The following is an 18,260-nucleotide window of genomic DNA, read 5'->3' on the forward strand; positions in this document are numbered from 1 at the left end:
ATCAAAAGACCTGGCAATCTGATACTGAATTATTTATTACTAATTATGTAATTTGTTGGAGCGGTGAAGCAATTAATCTAATGATGTGGGTTCCACTTTTCCCTCTGTTTTCTTCAACCTGCAGCTTCATGTGGGTTCCCCCATTTTACCCTTTTCAGCTCATATTTGGCCATTCTGCTTTTTTCAAATACTAGGTTGGTTCAATCTTTTCAAACCACTGTATATGAGATCTGACTTCAAACTTTTTGGGGAATTGGCCTTTTCCACTTGACTTCTTCCCATAGCCATAGGACATTCATTTTCTCATTGGGGCCTGAGTTTTTACTTTTCAAAGATTGAAACTTTTAGCATTACACTTTCTTATTTTCTAACTTTAAGATAATTGAATAAGTGGAAATAGATGATTTTCTGTCTTTATTTTTTTCATTGAATATTTTTTCATTTCCTATTGATAATCTCAATTATCTATTTTCATTCATCCGATGATCTTAAAAACGTGTAAAATAAATAAAAAATTACATGCATGGCCATATATATACCATCCGCTATTATAAAAATATTCAATCTAGTAACCCCAAGTCCTTGGATAACACTTCCATGGTGAATAGTCAAACAACAGTGAAGCAGGCATCAAGTTAATGACAATCTATATATGTTGTCAATTTACAATCAGACCTTACAGCTAACATAAATTGCAATTGCATTGCTATATGTCTACTGCCAGAAAGCTGGAGCCTTTTGTTCGTTTTTTTATGATTTTTGTACATCTACAATTTAGTATTTTCGTGATATAAAGATAACGAATAAGGAAAAAAGAAACAAGATTGCATGGGGAAGACAACTTGGCTTCATATAATGAACAAAAATGAAATGAAAAGGAAAAATACCTACATTACAAAGAACGAGTCCGTCTCAATGGGATGTTGAAGTTGGCTTCCAAAACGTTTTCGTTGCTACCAGGATTTTCTCTCTCCCATGTGATTCAGGTTCCTTGTCGTGTATGGTGGGCGTCCACCTTAAAGCGTGAGCTATTCGAGCCACTTTGTCTATTACTTCAGGAGAATCTCGAATCACAACTGTTCCTTCTGGACGCAACATCCTATCTATCTCCACCATTAGGTCCACAAGGTTACACCTGCAGGAACATTAGAATTGAACAACGTATTTCGAAGTCAAAAGATGACAAGACAAAACATACAAAGAGTAAACTGAGTGATCCATGCAGTAACATTGCATGAGTCCATTCAACAGCGACACAACAAGCAATGACTACCGTAGGACATAAAGGTGCAATGAATTCTTATTTTCTAGTACTGCATTTAGAAGTGAAGATGAAGGGGGGGGGGGGGGATAAGGTTAGTTAAGGCACAGAAAGTATGATATAAGCAGGCATTCGATTTCTCACATAACCAAAATGATAGTGCAGAAACTTGTGTTGTGCCGTACAAATGCAAAGGGAAATCTACCTGCTCCTGCTTGAACCAGGAAGCTTTATTAGCGAGTCAATGCCAGCCACATGGACAAAATCTTAAGTACGGGGGTATGTTGAGAAAGGCTCACATCTACAAACAGAAATCGAAATCATCAGGTAATCAAAGTGTTTACCTTATGACTAAGCATGCATAATCCTACAAATAAAGAGGAATCCAGAAGACAAGCAACCATAACAAACATTAAAGGAGAATGAAAAGGATTAAACAAAAATATCTAGTTTAAAAAAATTAAACACTGCATCACATAATTATTGCTCCAGTTGAATAATCACTCATCCAACTAAATTACCTAAATCCAAGCTAGTACAATTTTCATGGGAGGTTCAATCAAAGGAATAGGCAGTAGAAGATTTTCTTAGGGCAGAAAGGAACAAACGTGGTATTTTCCTTGGGGAAGTTTTTCATAGATAGTAGATGACAAGGCACTAATCGTATACTCTTGTTTTTGAACGAGTAACAAACTGTTCTCTTTTCCAGTAAGGATTTAAAATCCTATTGTAACTCACCAATTATGGTATAGTCCAATAAGGCCTCTGTCATATATAACACTAAGAGTTAGTGGTTTCCGAGCAGGAACAACATTCATCACCCATACTGGATCTGAAGCAAGTACTGCTGCAAAACCTCCAAAAAACGCGTTCATGTCCGTGACATTGCGCACTGCTGGAGTCCCAAGCTTCAGATTCAGAGCATTCTTATAATAAGCAACTCTCCTTGTCCACCGCCTTGTGTCTGCCTGAAACAAATCAATCCCGTTTCTTATGACCAAAGCCTTTGAAGGAGCTCTTGTTAGCCTGTCTGGCCATTTAGGAATCATTCCAAGGGGAAATTCTCCATTCACAGAGGAAGTTGGAGTCACACATCTTCATAACTTAAAGTACCTACCCCAACAAAAGAGAAAAGAAACAGAGAATAACACAATGTTTTAGTTCTAGAAACAACAAAACCCATAGTACAAGTGTGACAACCAGGAACCATCCGTCATAAAGCTAAAATATGTAGAATCCATGTTGATTTCTTGAAGAAAATAAAGGCAGATCCTAATAAGAATTCTAAATTCTCGTAAATGCTTTCCATAGCAATTACCATGCATTACTGGGGTCATTTGATTGATCACAAGATTCAAGCCCAAATTCATTTTGGTTTGGTAGACACGAATCTCCATCAGGCTTTTTCCAAATGACCGTGTTCCCATCTACAGCAATCAACTCATAACACAATGCTCTTGCCACAGACTGGAGGTTTGCCCACTCCTTATCTTGCTTAGGCCACTGTACTGGGGGTCCAGAGATGACCAAATATCCACCTGGGCGTAGTAACCGATCCACTTCAACAAAATAAGTTGCATCTACAAAAGCCAAATATCCTCGTGTTAACACCAAATAGAGGGATAAAATAAGAATATGTCAAAAAACATTCCACACACACACAAACACCCACTATAAGCTGTGAAAGGGATCAGGCATCGGGAGCAGTGAATTAAGTCAAATGCAAATGTGGGAAACGGGAGTCTGCGAGTGCCAAGCATTAGAACAAAGGCTGGTATTCCTCTTTCCAGTGCAAATTGTATTCGTGCTTTGTGGGAATCTCTAGGAGCAAACGAGAGTGTCAAAATGCCTTCAGATAACAATGAACCCCCAAAACTCGCAACCTGCAAAAGGATTAATAAGGATGGTATTCAAACAGTACAAGAGTATGAGCGTAACAAGATAACATGCTATACCAAAAAAAAAATCAACTTACCTCACATCCCATATCAAGGGCAGTCCTAAGAGTTCCACCATTTATGGGAATGTACTGCCCAAGTTTCTCGATATATGGAGCAGCTCCATCAGGGAACATTGTTCCACCACCAGGGAAAATAAAGTAGGGACCTTGCTCTTTCATCCATCCTTGGTGACCTTTCCTGTCAGCAATTTTGTTGTGTGGCATATTGGAATGCCATATCTAAACATTACAGAATTAAAACTGTTTTTAAGTATAACATTAATAATTTACTTCCGTTTCTGAAAGGGATTAATTTATAGCAACAGCGGCGAACAATTTTATATAATAATAATAACAATAAAGAAGAAGCCCAAGGAAACCCACAAATCGTTAACGATTAAGAAAATATACCTTATGCAAGCTTTCAGGCCACTGAACAGGAATCTTATAACCAGGAGGAGGTGGGATCAAGCAAAGAGGCATTTCATCAGGCAAAGGACAATGCCTTTCTCTATATAAATTCATCTCCCTCCTCAGCTGGCTGTTTCGCCTTGGGTCCTCACACGGCGTATGATCAACGGAATCGGCGGGGCACGCCTCGATTGGCTTATGGTGGTGGCCGAGTTCCACCAACGATACCAAACGATGCCGTTGCCTCGAATCCGATGTGGAAAGCAACAGGGTTTGCCTACCAGAGGCAGCCATGGAATCCCCGAGAGGGGTGAATACTAACAGGAAGAACAAGAGTACGAAGCCGAAGAATACGGCGGATATGAAGTCCAAAAGCTTCCATTGCCGCGGGTTCCGTTTGGATGCGGGTAGATTTAAGTGACCCATGTTTCTGGATTGTCGATATTTGTATAAAAGGATCTATCACAGGCTTTGGCTGTGGATCCAGATTGGGTTGGTGCGAATGAACGATGGGTTATTATCAGATTGGGAGCAAAGTAGAACTAATCGGTGGAATGCTTTCAGAACTCGAGAAGCGATGCTTCAAGGATTAGAGAAATTGTTAGATAAGTTTACGGGATTGGGATTGGGATTGGGATTGGGGCACGATGTTCTGGCTTAATGTACTTAATAGTTCAAACCCATTGATTTCGTTTTCTGCCAATATATTTATCTTACATAGATATGAATGTAGAATATTAATGCATTTGTTTTGGTGTCAAGTGTCAACATCGTACATTCGGGGTTTGTTTCATACTATCTTCTAAACTATTCATAATTGATAATTAATAAAATCAAAGAAAAGACCAGGGGCAGTGCAGATTTTTTTAAAAAATATTAAAGAAAAACAAATAATTCCAACTCATGAGATAAATTTTGAGTATATACAGAACAGTGCATCCCAGAACCATCAAAATGCAAATCCACCATCCTTGACAGTCAGTCTCCTTCTTTAAGGTCTTGCAACGCCGCCTAGGCTCATCGAGAATCCAGGCCCGGCAATATAAGGAACCTTATCAAGAAAATGTTGGTAATTATTCAGAACAGAATTCAGATTTTCCTAGAAGCCCTAAGATTGTATTCATGCTTCAGAAGGTTTGCTCTCAACAGCATTGCCCTCACATCCCAATCAAATTCATTGTCAGTCTGCAAAACACAGTGGAAAGTTGCGTTTCTTTGATCGGCATGACGTGCATTCATAATTTTGTTGTGCGAGTCAATCCGAGCCTGCACAGACATTATAATCTTCACCGTAAAGGTTACATTAAGACTAGAATCCCCCGTGTAACTTAATTTGAAGAGGTCCATTTGATTTCACTCAAAATAGCATCCTTTACCCCATGGATCTAAGTACATTAACAAGGATTAGCTCTAGTTCCCTCTATAAATCTGATTTCATTGTTTGGGAAGGTTATGATTTGGGAAGGTTATGATTAGAAATTAGGTAATTCACTTTATTTGTACTTTGCTCTTCACTTTCTGATATATCCCTGTTAAAAATGATCAATGCTAACTCCAATCTGAAGAGTAAAATCGCTCTCATTGGTAAACAAATAGATAAAGATTAATTAAATAATCAATTTCAGATGGATATTTGAAAAAGAACATCACGTATAAAACAATGCACGCATGCACCAACTAAACTTAAGTGGGAGACTAGTGAAAAACAATACCTGTATCAGGTTGTCAGTAATCAAGGATTCGAGTTATTTCTTAAGTTCTGCAACACTTGTTTTAAAGGCATCAGCCATCATTCGCATATCAACAGACACAAATGGGTGGGTATACTGAATGAGGGGTTTGCTCCGGATTTGATTATACAGAGTCTCAACATGGTCATGTATATGAATGTCAATCATCAGGTTGGATTTGAGGTTTCCAAGATACTCCAAGCAGGAAGCATAACGGCTGCAATAACAAAGAAGCCACAAGTTAAAAGTAAGTGTTTATCATCATTTGTGCGCATGCAAGGAGTAAGGACTGGCTGAAACGCAGAGTTACAAAAGATTGTATATTATAATATTAACCACATATTACTTAAAGATAGATAATACCTTGAGTAAAAGTCATTAATAAGCTCCCTTACTTCTGGTACCAACTCCAAGAAATCCCGGAAGTTGATATTGTCAATAACTTTGTTCGGCAAAGTAAAAAACATTGCATGACTACGAAATCTATCAAACAACAATAAGACATCGCCAGAAAATAAAGGGAGGAGTGGACTAGAGAGATTCATACCTTCAGTTCAATTCGATCAAAGCTTGCAAGTGCACAAAGTACACCATAAGTAGCAACATCTCGAGGAGCAATCACTTCACTGTAAGAATTCCCCAATTCAGGACCCACTTCCAAGAACTGCACGCATAGAAAAGACAATCAATCCAGCAATGAATTAATAACAAAAATAAATTAAGAACCAATACAAGATGACCAACAGAAGGATGCCTCGGCCTCAAAAGGCATAGTAAGCAAACTTGGAATTAATCAGGCCAACAAACTTTTAGGGATTGCTCCAGATAAAGGAAGCAGAATTAAATCCTCAAGGCACACAACCATTGCACTGCATTAGCATCAGAGAATACTACAAGACCAGTTTCTTTTTGAGTCCATCAAACTAACCCTCTTTACATTTTCTACCATAATGTACTCCACCATAAAAGATTCCAGGCTTCCTTTCAGGAAAGCAATGCTCTGGGAATGCTTAAAATGTAGGTTCATTGAACTTATCGGGCTCAAGATCAAGTCACTTATATTTTGATCTTGTAGGACAAGATTTCAAACCAAATTGTGAGGCTTAAATATCTTCTGAACTCGAGTTCTATAAAATGACATAGTAAAGGACCAGAAGTGGAATGACAAGATTTATATATGAATAAATAACCACCCATTTTCAGATAATCATCAGTAAATACTACAAACTTCAGCCATATCTAAAATTCAACATATCAGGAATAAACGATAGCGCATGTCTCGATCCTAAATCAAGAATTAATGAAGGCAAAAATTGCAACATTTGAATTATGCAAGATAACAAAACAATTTATAAGCTGACAAACCTTCCGAGCAGAAAGCTTGTACTTCTTAGCCTCCAATGAGCCAATCCGCGGCACAACGTAGCTTAGCAGTAGTCGGAGGGTCGAGTGCCTCGGGTGTTTGGTCAGCCTTACTAACGTAGCTTGTCAAATGAGTAAATTGACCCATCTCAATGCTCGCAAGAATTGCGCTCAAACACATCTGAATAATATGCTTTGACGTAGTACAGTAATCGCGAGCTCGGACATAGCTTTTAAAAGCATCCCCCAGTGCACCATGAGCATAGTAAAAATCTCCAAAATCATTGTAACCCATTCTTATACTTTCTTTGATTAAATTAGTCTGAAAGATAGAAACCAAACAAATTAAAAGAACAAAATAGTTTCTAGAAAATAACTTTAGTAAGAAATATAAAATTACCCAGTAGACATTGAGTTCACTCTCGAGCTTCTCTTTCCTCTGCTCGGCTTTTCGATCAATCATGGCCGAAAAGGCGGCATCCATCGAAAAATTCCGACCCAATCGACCGTCGATCTTCTGGACCACTTCACGGAATAGCTGAGTGTTCTCCCCCCTTTTGAGCTCATCGTAAGCCATTCTCAGGGCTTCCAATTGCATTGCGGTATTTTCGCAGTGGTCGGCGATGAATATGAGCCGCATGATCTTGGAACGGCCGGAGTAAAGCCCAGCGTAGGCCTCGATGTCTAACTGTTCGCCACTAATGATGGGCCGGTACTTCCGCTCCGTTGTAAACGTTGGATTCGAGATGTAGTCTTCTCCAACCATTGTTTATAAAAACTTGAAAGAATTATAAATGAAAGGATATCGGAAATTTAGGGATTTTTAGGGTTAGAGTTTGTCTGTGAACTGTTTTAGCTAATCACAGTAATAGTGACGAAGATCCGGGAAGGGAGGAGTGAGTCGGCAACTGCCAACTTCCAGACGTTTGCATGCCGTCTGAATGATGTCGTTTTTGGTTTGCAAATATTAGTCTTTTCATTGTAAAACGATATCGTTTTTTCAGTTTGCAAATAGGAGGAAATGAACAATGTGATGCAAAGTGCTTCTCTCATGGTTATGATTTTATCAACATTATTGGTTTATCTAAGGAAAAATTTGTAGAAGAAAAATAAATTAAAGAAATAATAATGTTACAAAAATTAGTAAAAATATATATTGGAATTATTATTGATGTTGACGATTTTTTAATTTTTTTATTTTTCAGAACATCAAAATCGTCACTTTATAAATACTTTTGATTAAATAAACAAATCATTAAAACTATATTTTTAACAATAATAATATTGATTAAATAAAACACCTTAAAATTTAGTGTAATTTATCTTACTTGTAATATAATATTTTTGACATAATACTTTTATTTAAATCTTTCCAGTTAATGGACAAAACCTTTTGTTTTTTTTAAAAAAAAACAAATATAATATAATCAATGGAACAAGGTAATATTTTAAAACAATATTCCATTGGCATTGTATATCAAAATTCGAACACTGCACATAAATAATCTTAGTCTTTCAGTTTAAAAATAAAAGAAACAAGGAGAGCAAACTTTATTTATACTTGTTGATTTAGTTTAGTCGGCAATGGCGGTGCAACCCAGTACTGTTTAACGGCGAAGAGAATCTTGTTTCTTTCATGGGGTCCCTTTTCATGGTCTAAAATCCTTCCATCCCATTGCACACCGTCCATGATGTTCTTCAACTTCACCAGCACATCAACGTCGTCCCTGATTATTACACTCCCTTCTGGTCGTAAAATCCTATCCATTTCCAATATTATATCCTCCATTTCACATCTGCAACACAATACAATCAGTTCCATTGACGATGACCAAACAAAACACAGTTTTAGGTTTGGTCATTTCTCTTCTTACTTGTCTTTGTAGAGGCTGAAAATGGAATCAGCATGAATGAAATCATAAGTCCTAGGATACGTAGACATTGCTTCACACCTAGGAAGAAACAAAAAACATCATCAGTAGAAGGAAGACTGTGAAGAAAAAAGGGTAATAAAATGGAAAAAAAAAAGATCATACCAATTTTGATATGTTCCGATCAATCCACGCTCATAGACGACACCGAGGGTGTTGATTTGATCGGCTTCGACCGGGACAGTGTTCATCACCCAGACAGGATCGTCGACAAGAGCTGCTGCAAAGCCTCCCAGATAAGCATTCATATCCAATAAGTTCCGGTATCGACCGGTCTCCGCCAGTTGATAATCTATGGTCTTGTAATACTCTACTCTCTTCTTCCATAGCTCTGAATTTTCCACATACGTTGTCCCTGTAATTCCCGGTAAACTTCCACTACTGATCCTCGGTGGGATCGTGTTTAACCTCTCCGGCCATCTTGCTAATTGCCCGCCGGCGACTTCATTTACATTGGACACATCGGGCAATGGGGTTAAACATGCCTCCAATTTTGTGTACCTGATTAAATGATCAACGTAAATATCGTATACGAATACTTTAAGAAAAATTAAATGAAAATTCAAATCGGGAAAGGTCTCACCATGCCGAGTCGGGATTCTGAGCCTGGCAAAATCGAGGCCTTTTGAAAACTTTCCGGTTAGCTTTGCAATGTATATGGTTAGTAGGTTTCTGCCATATCGCGAAATCATCTCTCTGCACTAGTTTTTTCCAGCACAGGCTTCTAGCTACGGTTTCGATTAGCGACTGCTCCGATTTAAGGTCACCGGCCGTCCGATTCCAACCTTTCCAGTACTTTTCCCAGTTTATCGGTGGCCCAGACAGTATCCAATAACCGCCGGGACGAAGGACTCGATCGACTTCAATCAAGTAAAGCCCATCTGAACATCACACATAGAAACCATTAAGCATTTTCCCGATAATGGTAACGCAATGAGTTTGAGTTGGAAGACAAAGATTATTTACCATACTGGCCCCATGGGATGAGGCAACGAGAGCAATGAGCCATGTCGAAAGCTCTCGACGGGTACGGAAGCCTTATCGAGGCGATGACACCGACCAATGCCGGCACGCCTCGTTCGAGTGCAAACTGAACTTGAGCTTCGTGGGTGTCCCTCGGTGCAAACGACATTGCTAGGATGTTCCGCGATAGAAGGTAAGCTCCCCAACTCGCAACCTTATGAATTGGTTCAAAACAAAAACCACCATTAAAATATATATTTAATGTAATGTAGCAGTTCGATACCGATAATATTATTGGTTCAAATCTCAACATCCAGAACTTCTCCATATTCCGAAGTCAGTATGACATTTAATACGCTAATTAATTTTATGGTTTAACTTAGGTGCATGGGCGATAAGGTCTAAGCAAATAATCGCACCACTTTATCTGACATAAGAGAATATTCTAAAAGATAAGTATAACCCAGACAAAAGAAGTGGAAGTTTTGACATGGAAGTAACACTCGCCACCTACTTTTATATTATAATGTTGACGTAATTGACTAAAAAACATGGAATCTCCTTAATTAACACCATTTATGGCAAGTTTTTTAATTTGTGGATTCCATTAAAAGCATTGGCCACTAAAGGTGATTGTCTGGTTTAATTCCTTGCTGGCAATATCAAAAACCCAGATTCTTTCCCGCTATGGAGGCTTTAATCTGAGTAATTATGATTTTCTCCTTTCTGGGTATTTGTTCATTTTCTTGGACAACACAGTAAAACTGGCAAAATAAAACTATACACGTTAAGTTTTCTCGGCTTTCCTTAAAAATATCGATTTCTTATAGTAAAACAAAAGAAAATAATCAGACGAACTATTTGAACGATTCAATTGTCCAACCAATAACTTTTCTTTTCCTGCAATTTCCAACCAACTTTCCATCTCTCCAAGCAAAGGAAAGAAAAGCCGGTTCAAAACAGAGCCAGCTGTTGCAGTTTAGTTATAAGATAATTTTTGAACATAAAAAGTAATTAAAAGGGTGTAAATATAACATAAGAACGTACCCCGCAACCGGTATCAATGGCGGTTCTTATGGAGCCATCTTTGAGATTGATCAACTTATCGATATCGTCAATATAAGCATCGGCGCCACGTGGGAACATGGTGCCACCGCCGGGGAATCTGAACCGGTCTCCTTCGACCCGAACCCAATTCTGATTCTTCTTCTCGACGACCAGCTCTTTATGCGGCACGTTAGCGAACCATGCAAACTCTCTACTCTCCGGCCACCTGAAAGGGACCTTGTAACCGTACGGTGCCGGGATTCTGCACTTCAACAGCTCTTCCTTTTCCGGGCAATGCCTCTCTCTATATATAAGCATGTCCCTGTCGAATTTCAACGATCTCTGCACGTCCTCGCACGGGGTGTACTCGGACAAGGAAGGGTCACACGGAGGGAAACGAGTGACACGCGCCGTCTCGGATGGAGGGTCGGGAGGGTGGTGGTGAGGCAAGAAGTCGAGTTGGGTGATTGTTTGAGAGGAGAGCAAGAGGCTGATGATTGGAATCCACCACCGGAAGCGACGACGGATGAAGAGGTGGTGGGGAAGAGGCCGACGGAGTGTTGCCATATTCCGATGAGGTAAAAAGTAGTGCACAAGATTACTATGAGAGTGGTGTAGTAAAGGCTGAACCTTTTGGCGTTGAATAATGTGGATTGAGAAAGTCTTCTTGGAAGACAAGCCATGGCGGCCATTGACAAGAATTGAAACAAAAAATTAAACCTTCCAAGAACACAAAAGACAGACTAAAATTACACAGAAAGAAGGCAATGCCTATGTAACATATATAAATGGAAACGCGCTTCGCTGGTTAAAGTGAAAATTGAAGTTGAGTTGGTAGTACGATACTTTTAATAATTTTTTATAAACTTCAATTTAAATTATTCAATTAATAATATACTTTTATAAATTATTATTTAAATTATTTAATTAATAAATTAGATACGATTAATATTATAAAAATTATTATTTTATTATCTGTACATACATTGAGATAACTTTATTATCATTATTTTTTTAAAAATGCTTTAATAAATTTATATGGTTTGATTCACTTACATTGTTTCTTTTAACATTAATATATGAATCTAGAATTTGTTAATGTATGAATTAAAAATATAACAATAAATGATATGATATATTTATAATATCGTGAGAATGTAAGGGGTTTTCTGATAAGATTATGGCAATATTTTCTCTTGATCTGTCTTTCCTTTCATACCCTTTACTTAACACGTCTTTCCTTAATTTTATTTAAATTTATTTTTAGTTTTTTTTCAGGATATATATAGAAAAAGCATGGTATATATTAAAAGTATAAATTGGTGACATAAAACAATAAATTTTGATAATATATATGGGTTTAACGAGTAAAAGTGTTTACGTGCCCCATAAAGTGAGAGTTTTGGGATTCAAAAAGCACATTAAATACAATATTTATAACAATATAAATGGTTTGTTTTTAAATATGAATTAACGTTTTGACATGATGAATTATTAGATTTTTAAAATAAAAGTTAAAATTGCAAATTTATTTATTTTAAATTATGTGTCTATATAAATAAAAATAGTAAATTACATAAATGGTCCTCCGACTATAGGATGTTGCTTTACCGAATTATTTAACCATTAAAAGTTACAAAATAGTCTTCCAACTATAGATCATTACTTTGTCGAGTCCCTTGATTATTAAAAGTTACAAAATGATCACTCGTCTATTCATATGTTCCAAACTAGTCATTTTTCATTAAAAATTTGACGGCCTTTTGAGTTGAATGTTAACATGTTGACTCAGATATGGTAAATTTAATCTTATAATCATTTGAGGTGTATTTTTGGATCGAGTCTCTGTTTACATTTATTATCGAGTCAGTGCTTGAAATATTATACCGTTGAGTTGTGCTTCAAAGTAACGGCGTGCTACTAGACATCATAAAAATACAATTGTATCATATCCTAGTCAATACGATAACGTTCAACTCAAATGAATAGTTGTGTGACCATTTTGTAACTTTTAATAATTGTGAATCATTTTGTAACTTTTAATAATCGAGAACTTAACAAAGTAATATCCTATAGTCAGGAGATCATTTGTGTACTTTACCCATAAAAAATATAAATTCAAGTTTTGGCCATCTTTAAAGGGCTTAACTATCAACCCGATTTCAGTTTTGTTTCATGAATTCACTTGCCCCTGATTAAAATGACGTAAATTATATTTTAGTCCCTCTCAAATATTAATGATACCATTTAAGCCTTTTACCTTTTTTTAATAAATGCAAAATTTACATATTTGGCCCCTTTTAAAAGTTAATAATTTTTAAACGGAAGAGTTGGAGCGCATTCGTAGCAGCTTGGGGTTTAAAGTTAGGATGCTTCCTTTTTGATATTTGGGGGTTCCCTTAGTGACAAGGCGGCTGTCTGAAAAGAACTGTCATAGTCTTTTCGATTCTATTAGGAAGAGGTTGGGTCATTGGTCTAACTGTAGATTGAGCTATGCTGGTAGGCTGGAGCTGATTAAATATGTATTGTTTAGTCTCTCTAATTTTTGGTGTCGTCAGTTGGTTCTGCCCAAGGTTGTTATAAGGAGGGTTCGGACTCCCCGGCCGCTGGTGCTAAGGTAAGTTGGAGTCGGATTTGCTCCCTCAAATCGAAAGGTGGGTTGCGTCTTAAGGACTTAGTGTCTTGGAATCGAGCATGTCTTCTTCAGTTGCTTCAGAAGCTTTTGGTCAATGAAGGATCGCTTTGGGTGGCCTAGGTGAAGTCGTATGTCCTTAAAGGGACTAATGTTTGGAGTTTTGTCTCGAAAGCTTGGGTTAGCTGGAGTTTAAGGAAGATTCTTTCTCTTAGGGAGATTGCGAGGCCCTTGTTTGAAGTTGCTGGTTCTGCCCCTGTTCGGACAAGGTGGATTTGGCAGGAGCTGAGGGTGAAAGGGAATACGGTTCCATGGCAGAAGCTGGTATGGTTTCCTCTTCACGTTCCTAGACAAGCTGTTATTTATTGGTTGGCGTTGTTGGATCGACTGGCTACCAAGATAGATTGCGACGCATGGGTATAATGTTGGAGGGTGTTTGCGTTTTATGTGGAGTGGCAGAGGAGTCTAGAAATCACATGTTCTTTGATTGTAATTTTTCGGTAAGGGTTTGGAAGACCATTTTAGCTTGGTGGGGAGTGCGGCGTGAGAGCCTCGGCTGGAAAAATGAGTTGCAGTGGGCACTTTCAAATGGGAAGGGTAATTCCATTTCTTCTTTTATGTTTAAGATTACTTGAAATGCTTTTATATATTTTATTTGGGAAGAGAGAAATAGAAGAAACTTTAGAAAGTTTTATAGAAATGATGAGGAATTGCTTGGTTGTATTGAGAAAATTGTGCAGGTGAAACTAGCTAGGACTATATCAGGAACTATATAGGGCTGTATAGTATGGGATTATAGGTTTCGATTTGGTTGTTTTGTTGATTGCTGCTTTGTTTTATTTGGATTTAATACATATATTTTATTCAATTGTTGGCGTGATTTTCTTACGAGATATTCTTACAAGATTTACTTATTCAATCTATTATATATCTATTTACTTTGTCAACCTACAAATAAATATATCACTCATTATCTAACACACATTAAAAACCTATATAAATTACCCTACAAGGTTGGAGTAAGGTTTTAAGACCTATATAAATTACCCTACAAGGTTGGAGTAAGATTTCTCTTAAAACCGAACAATTAAAAAAACAATCATTTACGATTTTCGGTTCAAAACGGTCAAATATAATCACAATTCCATATGGCATTAGACTTAGGTCGGCAATTTTGATGTGGGTTGAGAAAGGGGTCTCATTTTAGATTAGGTCCAACTTTCCTCCCATAAAAGAGATGATAAAGACATAAACATGACGAGGTACGATGTTTGGGAATAAGAGGCAGGGCAGATCAGATTTCACGTCAACTAAACATGCGATAACAGGATATAGAGCTTCACATTGTAGCTCTCAATTGGGAAAGGAAAGATATGACCTTTTCCCTTTGGTTTGTGACTCTGCGCTGCAATATTAAACAAGGATTGTTAGCTATCGTAGTACATAATGCTGAGGCCACCATTCTTGTTCTAAATTGCTTAGATTGCAAGCAAGGAGCGTCATTCGAGAGAAAAATATGATACCTTTCAAAACACGCCAATGACTTGCCTAATTGCCGCTATGATTTGCCATTCTATTTACCACCAACTCCAAATCAACGTGTTGGTGTTCCTAGCTTTTGGAGATGGCATAATACCAATAGAAAATGATCTTTAACATATGAATGAAAAATTATTTTGAACTTTATTTTTGAAATTAGTTGATCTCTGATATTTTATTTAGGATAAATAATTTATGGTTAAATGAAAATAATTTGTTAACGATCAATGTTTATAAACTTTATATATTCAAAGTGATGACATAATATATATTATGTGTATAAAGTAATAATGTGATACATACTATATATCAAAAGTGTTGATGTAGTATACATTATGTGTCTAAAGCAATAACATGACATATATGACATATATCATGTGTTGATAATGATTATGTGATGAATGATAATGTGATACATTTTATTTAAAATAAAACATTAAAAATAAAATGCTTACACGAATATAAAATAAAAGGATTGTATTATTAAACGCTAGGAGTCAATAATTTTAAAATTTTGGAAATTTGGCAGCTAGCAATATTATTAACATGGAAAAACCTTCAACGTAAACACATCGAGTTTGGGTTATTACAAGTCCCTAATAAGAGACAAATTCAATGGATAAAATGATCCCTGTCATCAGCCAAACCGTGTTGGAAGCCAGTCAAGCCACGTGTATCAGATGGACCATGTTATTCTTCTGAGTCGGTTCCATGCAGGGGCCAATTGGACTCTAGCTAATTGTTAATCCATCCCAGTTGTTATTAGAATCTTTCACCACTAACCCTTTGAGTCCGACGCCACATAGCCAAAGCTGCTAATAATAGATTAATAGTACGGAGTGGCTGAGATTGAAATCATCAGGTATAAGAAAAGACAGGTCGAGGACAAGACCGCGAGTAGTACAATTTTAATGGAATACGTATTGTATTTGTCAACAAATGCTTGCTTATATCATAATCATCAGAATTATTGAAGTCCATTAAACAATATTATCTACGCATCGATCTTATAACGATAACCATTATCTTCTAGGCCACTGTTTCAAGTGTCCAAAATGGTGGTGAACTTCAACCGATTTGAACAAAACTCGAGACGCGCGCCAAACCTAGGATTAAGACAAGACCGAGGAAAGCAACTGTTATGTCCCTTTTTAAATGTCCAAAGTGGATCAGATCTCCCCGTGTCTTTTTAATGGGTGCCAACATATCTGGTTCTGTGGTTGACAGAGATGGTGGTGGTTCTCCTTTGAAGCCAAGACTCGGTGACATACCGGAGAGCTGTGCGGCCTTGGTTCTGGCCAAGTTAGACCCGCCTGAGATCTGCAAATTGGCTCGGGTGAACCGATCTTTCCACGGTGCTTCGTCGGCAGATTTCATATGGGAATCGAAGTTGCCATCGAGTTATAAGTTCATTGTGGAGGAAGTGCTAAGAGATACAACTCTGCTGAACCTGCAGAAGAAAGAACTTTACGCCAAACTATGCAGGCCTAATCCCTTTGATGCCGACACAAAGGTAATGCCTTTGCTTTTCCTTGCATGTTTATTACTTTAATAATGTAATAATGTTGGCTTTTGACCATGCGCAGGAGATCTGGTTAGATAAGAATACAGGTGGGGTTTGTTTATCGATATCTACCATGGCGTTAACCATCATCGGGATTGATGATCGCCGGTACTGGACTCGTATTTCCACCGAGGAATCTAGGTATCCCACAGTAGCGTACCTTCAGCAAATATGGTGGTTCGAGGTTGATGGAGAGGTGAAGTTTCGGTTCCCGGCGGGAACATATAGCCTATTCTTCAGACTTCAGCTTGGGAAATCTTCAAAGAGACTCGGTCGTCGTGTTTGTAACTCCGAGCACATCCATGGATGGGAAATAAAGCCCGTTCGGTTCCGGCTAACGACTTCGGACGGTCAAAGTGGTGAATCACAGTGTTATTTAGACAATCCCGGAAGCTGGGTCCTTTATAAAGTAGGAGATTTTGTTGTGAAAAATCGTAATGCATTGATGAACATCAAGTTTTCATTGACTCAGATCGATTGTACTCACACCAAAGGTGGTCTTTGTATCGATGCTGCTTTAATTTATCCCACTAATGTAGCTAAAGATTGTTCATGAGAAGTTTGTGAGATTAGAACAAGTAGATACCGAATTGCAGTGGGAGTTTTGTTTTGTTTTTCTAGAAAAAATAAATCTACATAATTCCTCTTTTTGTTGATTAAACTTCATTTTCGATTTTTTTTTTGTTGATTAAACTTGTAGAGATTATCAAGGTCCTTGGTACACCAACTAGGGAAGAAATTCGCTGTATGAATCCCAATTACACGGATTTTAGGTTTCCACAGATTAAAGCGCATCCATGGCATAGCTTCCTGAAGCCATTGATCTTGCTTCACGCCTGCTGCAATACTCACCCAGCCTTGGCTGTACAGCGCTCGAAACATGTGCACATCCCTTCTTTGACGAGCTTCGAGAACCAAATGGACGAGCCTTGCCGCCAGGGTTTCAAATCGCTGTCGTGGTCGCGTTTTCGGTTATTTCGAATTTACCGTGATTACGGCTGTCGCGGGTAACTCGGACAGCGGTGAAACCACTATATCGCGGCCGAAATTGCGGTCATGGACCGTTTTTTAAAACCCTGCTTGCCGCTACTTTTCAACTTTAAACAGGAATTATCCGGGGCCTCTCCGGAGCTTGTTAATAAGTTGATTTCAGATCATGTGAAACGGCAAATGGGATTACAACATTCCGTACATCCAAGTGGAACGTAAAACATCAAAAGTGGTACAAGACGATATATCTCCTGGTTGATGTGTGACAAAGATGAAGCAAAATCTTTGAATAATCACCATGGATCGAGTCCCGTCCAGCATAATTTTGTACCCTTCCAAGACGCATACAGTCTCTGGCAGCCAGATGGTCGTCTCTCTCTCTTATCTCTTCTACTTAAATTCTGCCTCTCTTAATCTGAGTTTACATTTTGGAAAATGCCCTTTTTTGGTCATGTACATGTAACATAGTATTGGATAGCAAAAGAATCATATGACTTTTAAGGAGGGGGGGGGGACATGCCAGAAAGCTATAAATGAAGAAAAAGTTGAGAATTGTAATTGCTGCTAGGACCTGCTGCAGGGAGATAATGGGTGTGTGGCTAAAGTTCGGATGTTGTTGGTTGTTAGTTATGGAATCGAAGATGAGTATTCTTGCTATTTGTTCCAAGTAATGTTATTAATCTTTCTACTAGAACTGTAGTTGCTTCGTTTGATATGAAAGTTGAAGTTTCTGAATCTCAGCCATTGATGGAGTGGAATTGCAGTCCCACATCAATGCTGTAAAACTTACCCAAAGGAATGATATTTATGTGGGTTCATGATTTATGATTTATGTCATTTTCACTAAATAATTTCATTATATTTGTATTTGGTGGAAATAATTTTGTCTTT

At 37.7% G+C, this 18,260-nt stretch overlaps 1 protein-coding gene and 3 pseudogenes across 1 annotated transcript; 1 reads left to right on the plus strand and 3 right to left on the minus strand.

Moving 5' to 3' along the window:
• Window positions 1-684: 684 nt before the first annotated feature.
• Window positions 685-4,267, minus strand: LOC120141092 (annotated as a pseudogene).
• Window positions 4,268-4,493: 226 nt separating this feature from the next.
• LOC120141048 lies at window positions 4,494-7,582 on the minus strand (annotated as a pseudogene).
• Window positions 7,583-8,200: 618 nt separating this feature from the next.
• On the minus strand, window positions 8,201-11,392 carry LOC120141070 (annotated as a pseudogene).
• Window positions 11,393-15,972: 4,580 nt separating this feature from the next.
• On the plus strand, window positions 15,973-16,950 carry LOC120141024 (F-box protein PP2-A13-like). The gene is made up of 2 exons (XM_039155970.1): window positions 15,973-16,328; window positions 16,402-16,950. Exons 1-2 carry the CDS (start codon window positions 16,008-16,010, stop codon window positions 16,933-16,935), a joined length of 855 nt encoding a protein of 284 aa, XP_039011901.1. The 5' UTR covers window positions 15,973-16,007; the 3' UTR covers window positions 16,936-16,950.
• Window positions 16,951-18,260: the final 1,310 nt, after the last annotated feature.

The sequence above is a fragment of the Hibiscus syriacus genome, unplaced genomic scaffold (assembly GCF_006381635.1).
Source record: "Hibiscus syriacus cultivar Baekdansim isolate YM2019G1 unplaced genomic scaffold, ASM638163v2 tig00110793_pilon, whole genome shotgun sequence".
Lineage (NCBI taxonomy): Eukaryota > Viridiplantae > Streptophyta > Magnoliopsida > Malvales > Malvaceae > Hibiscus > Hibiscus syriacus.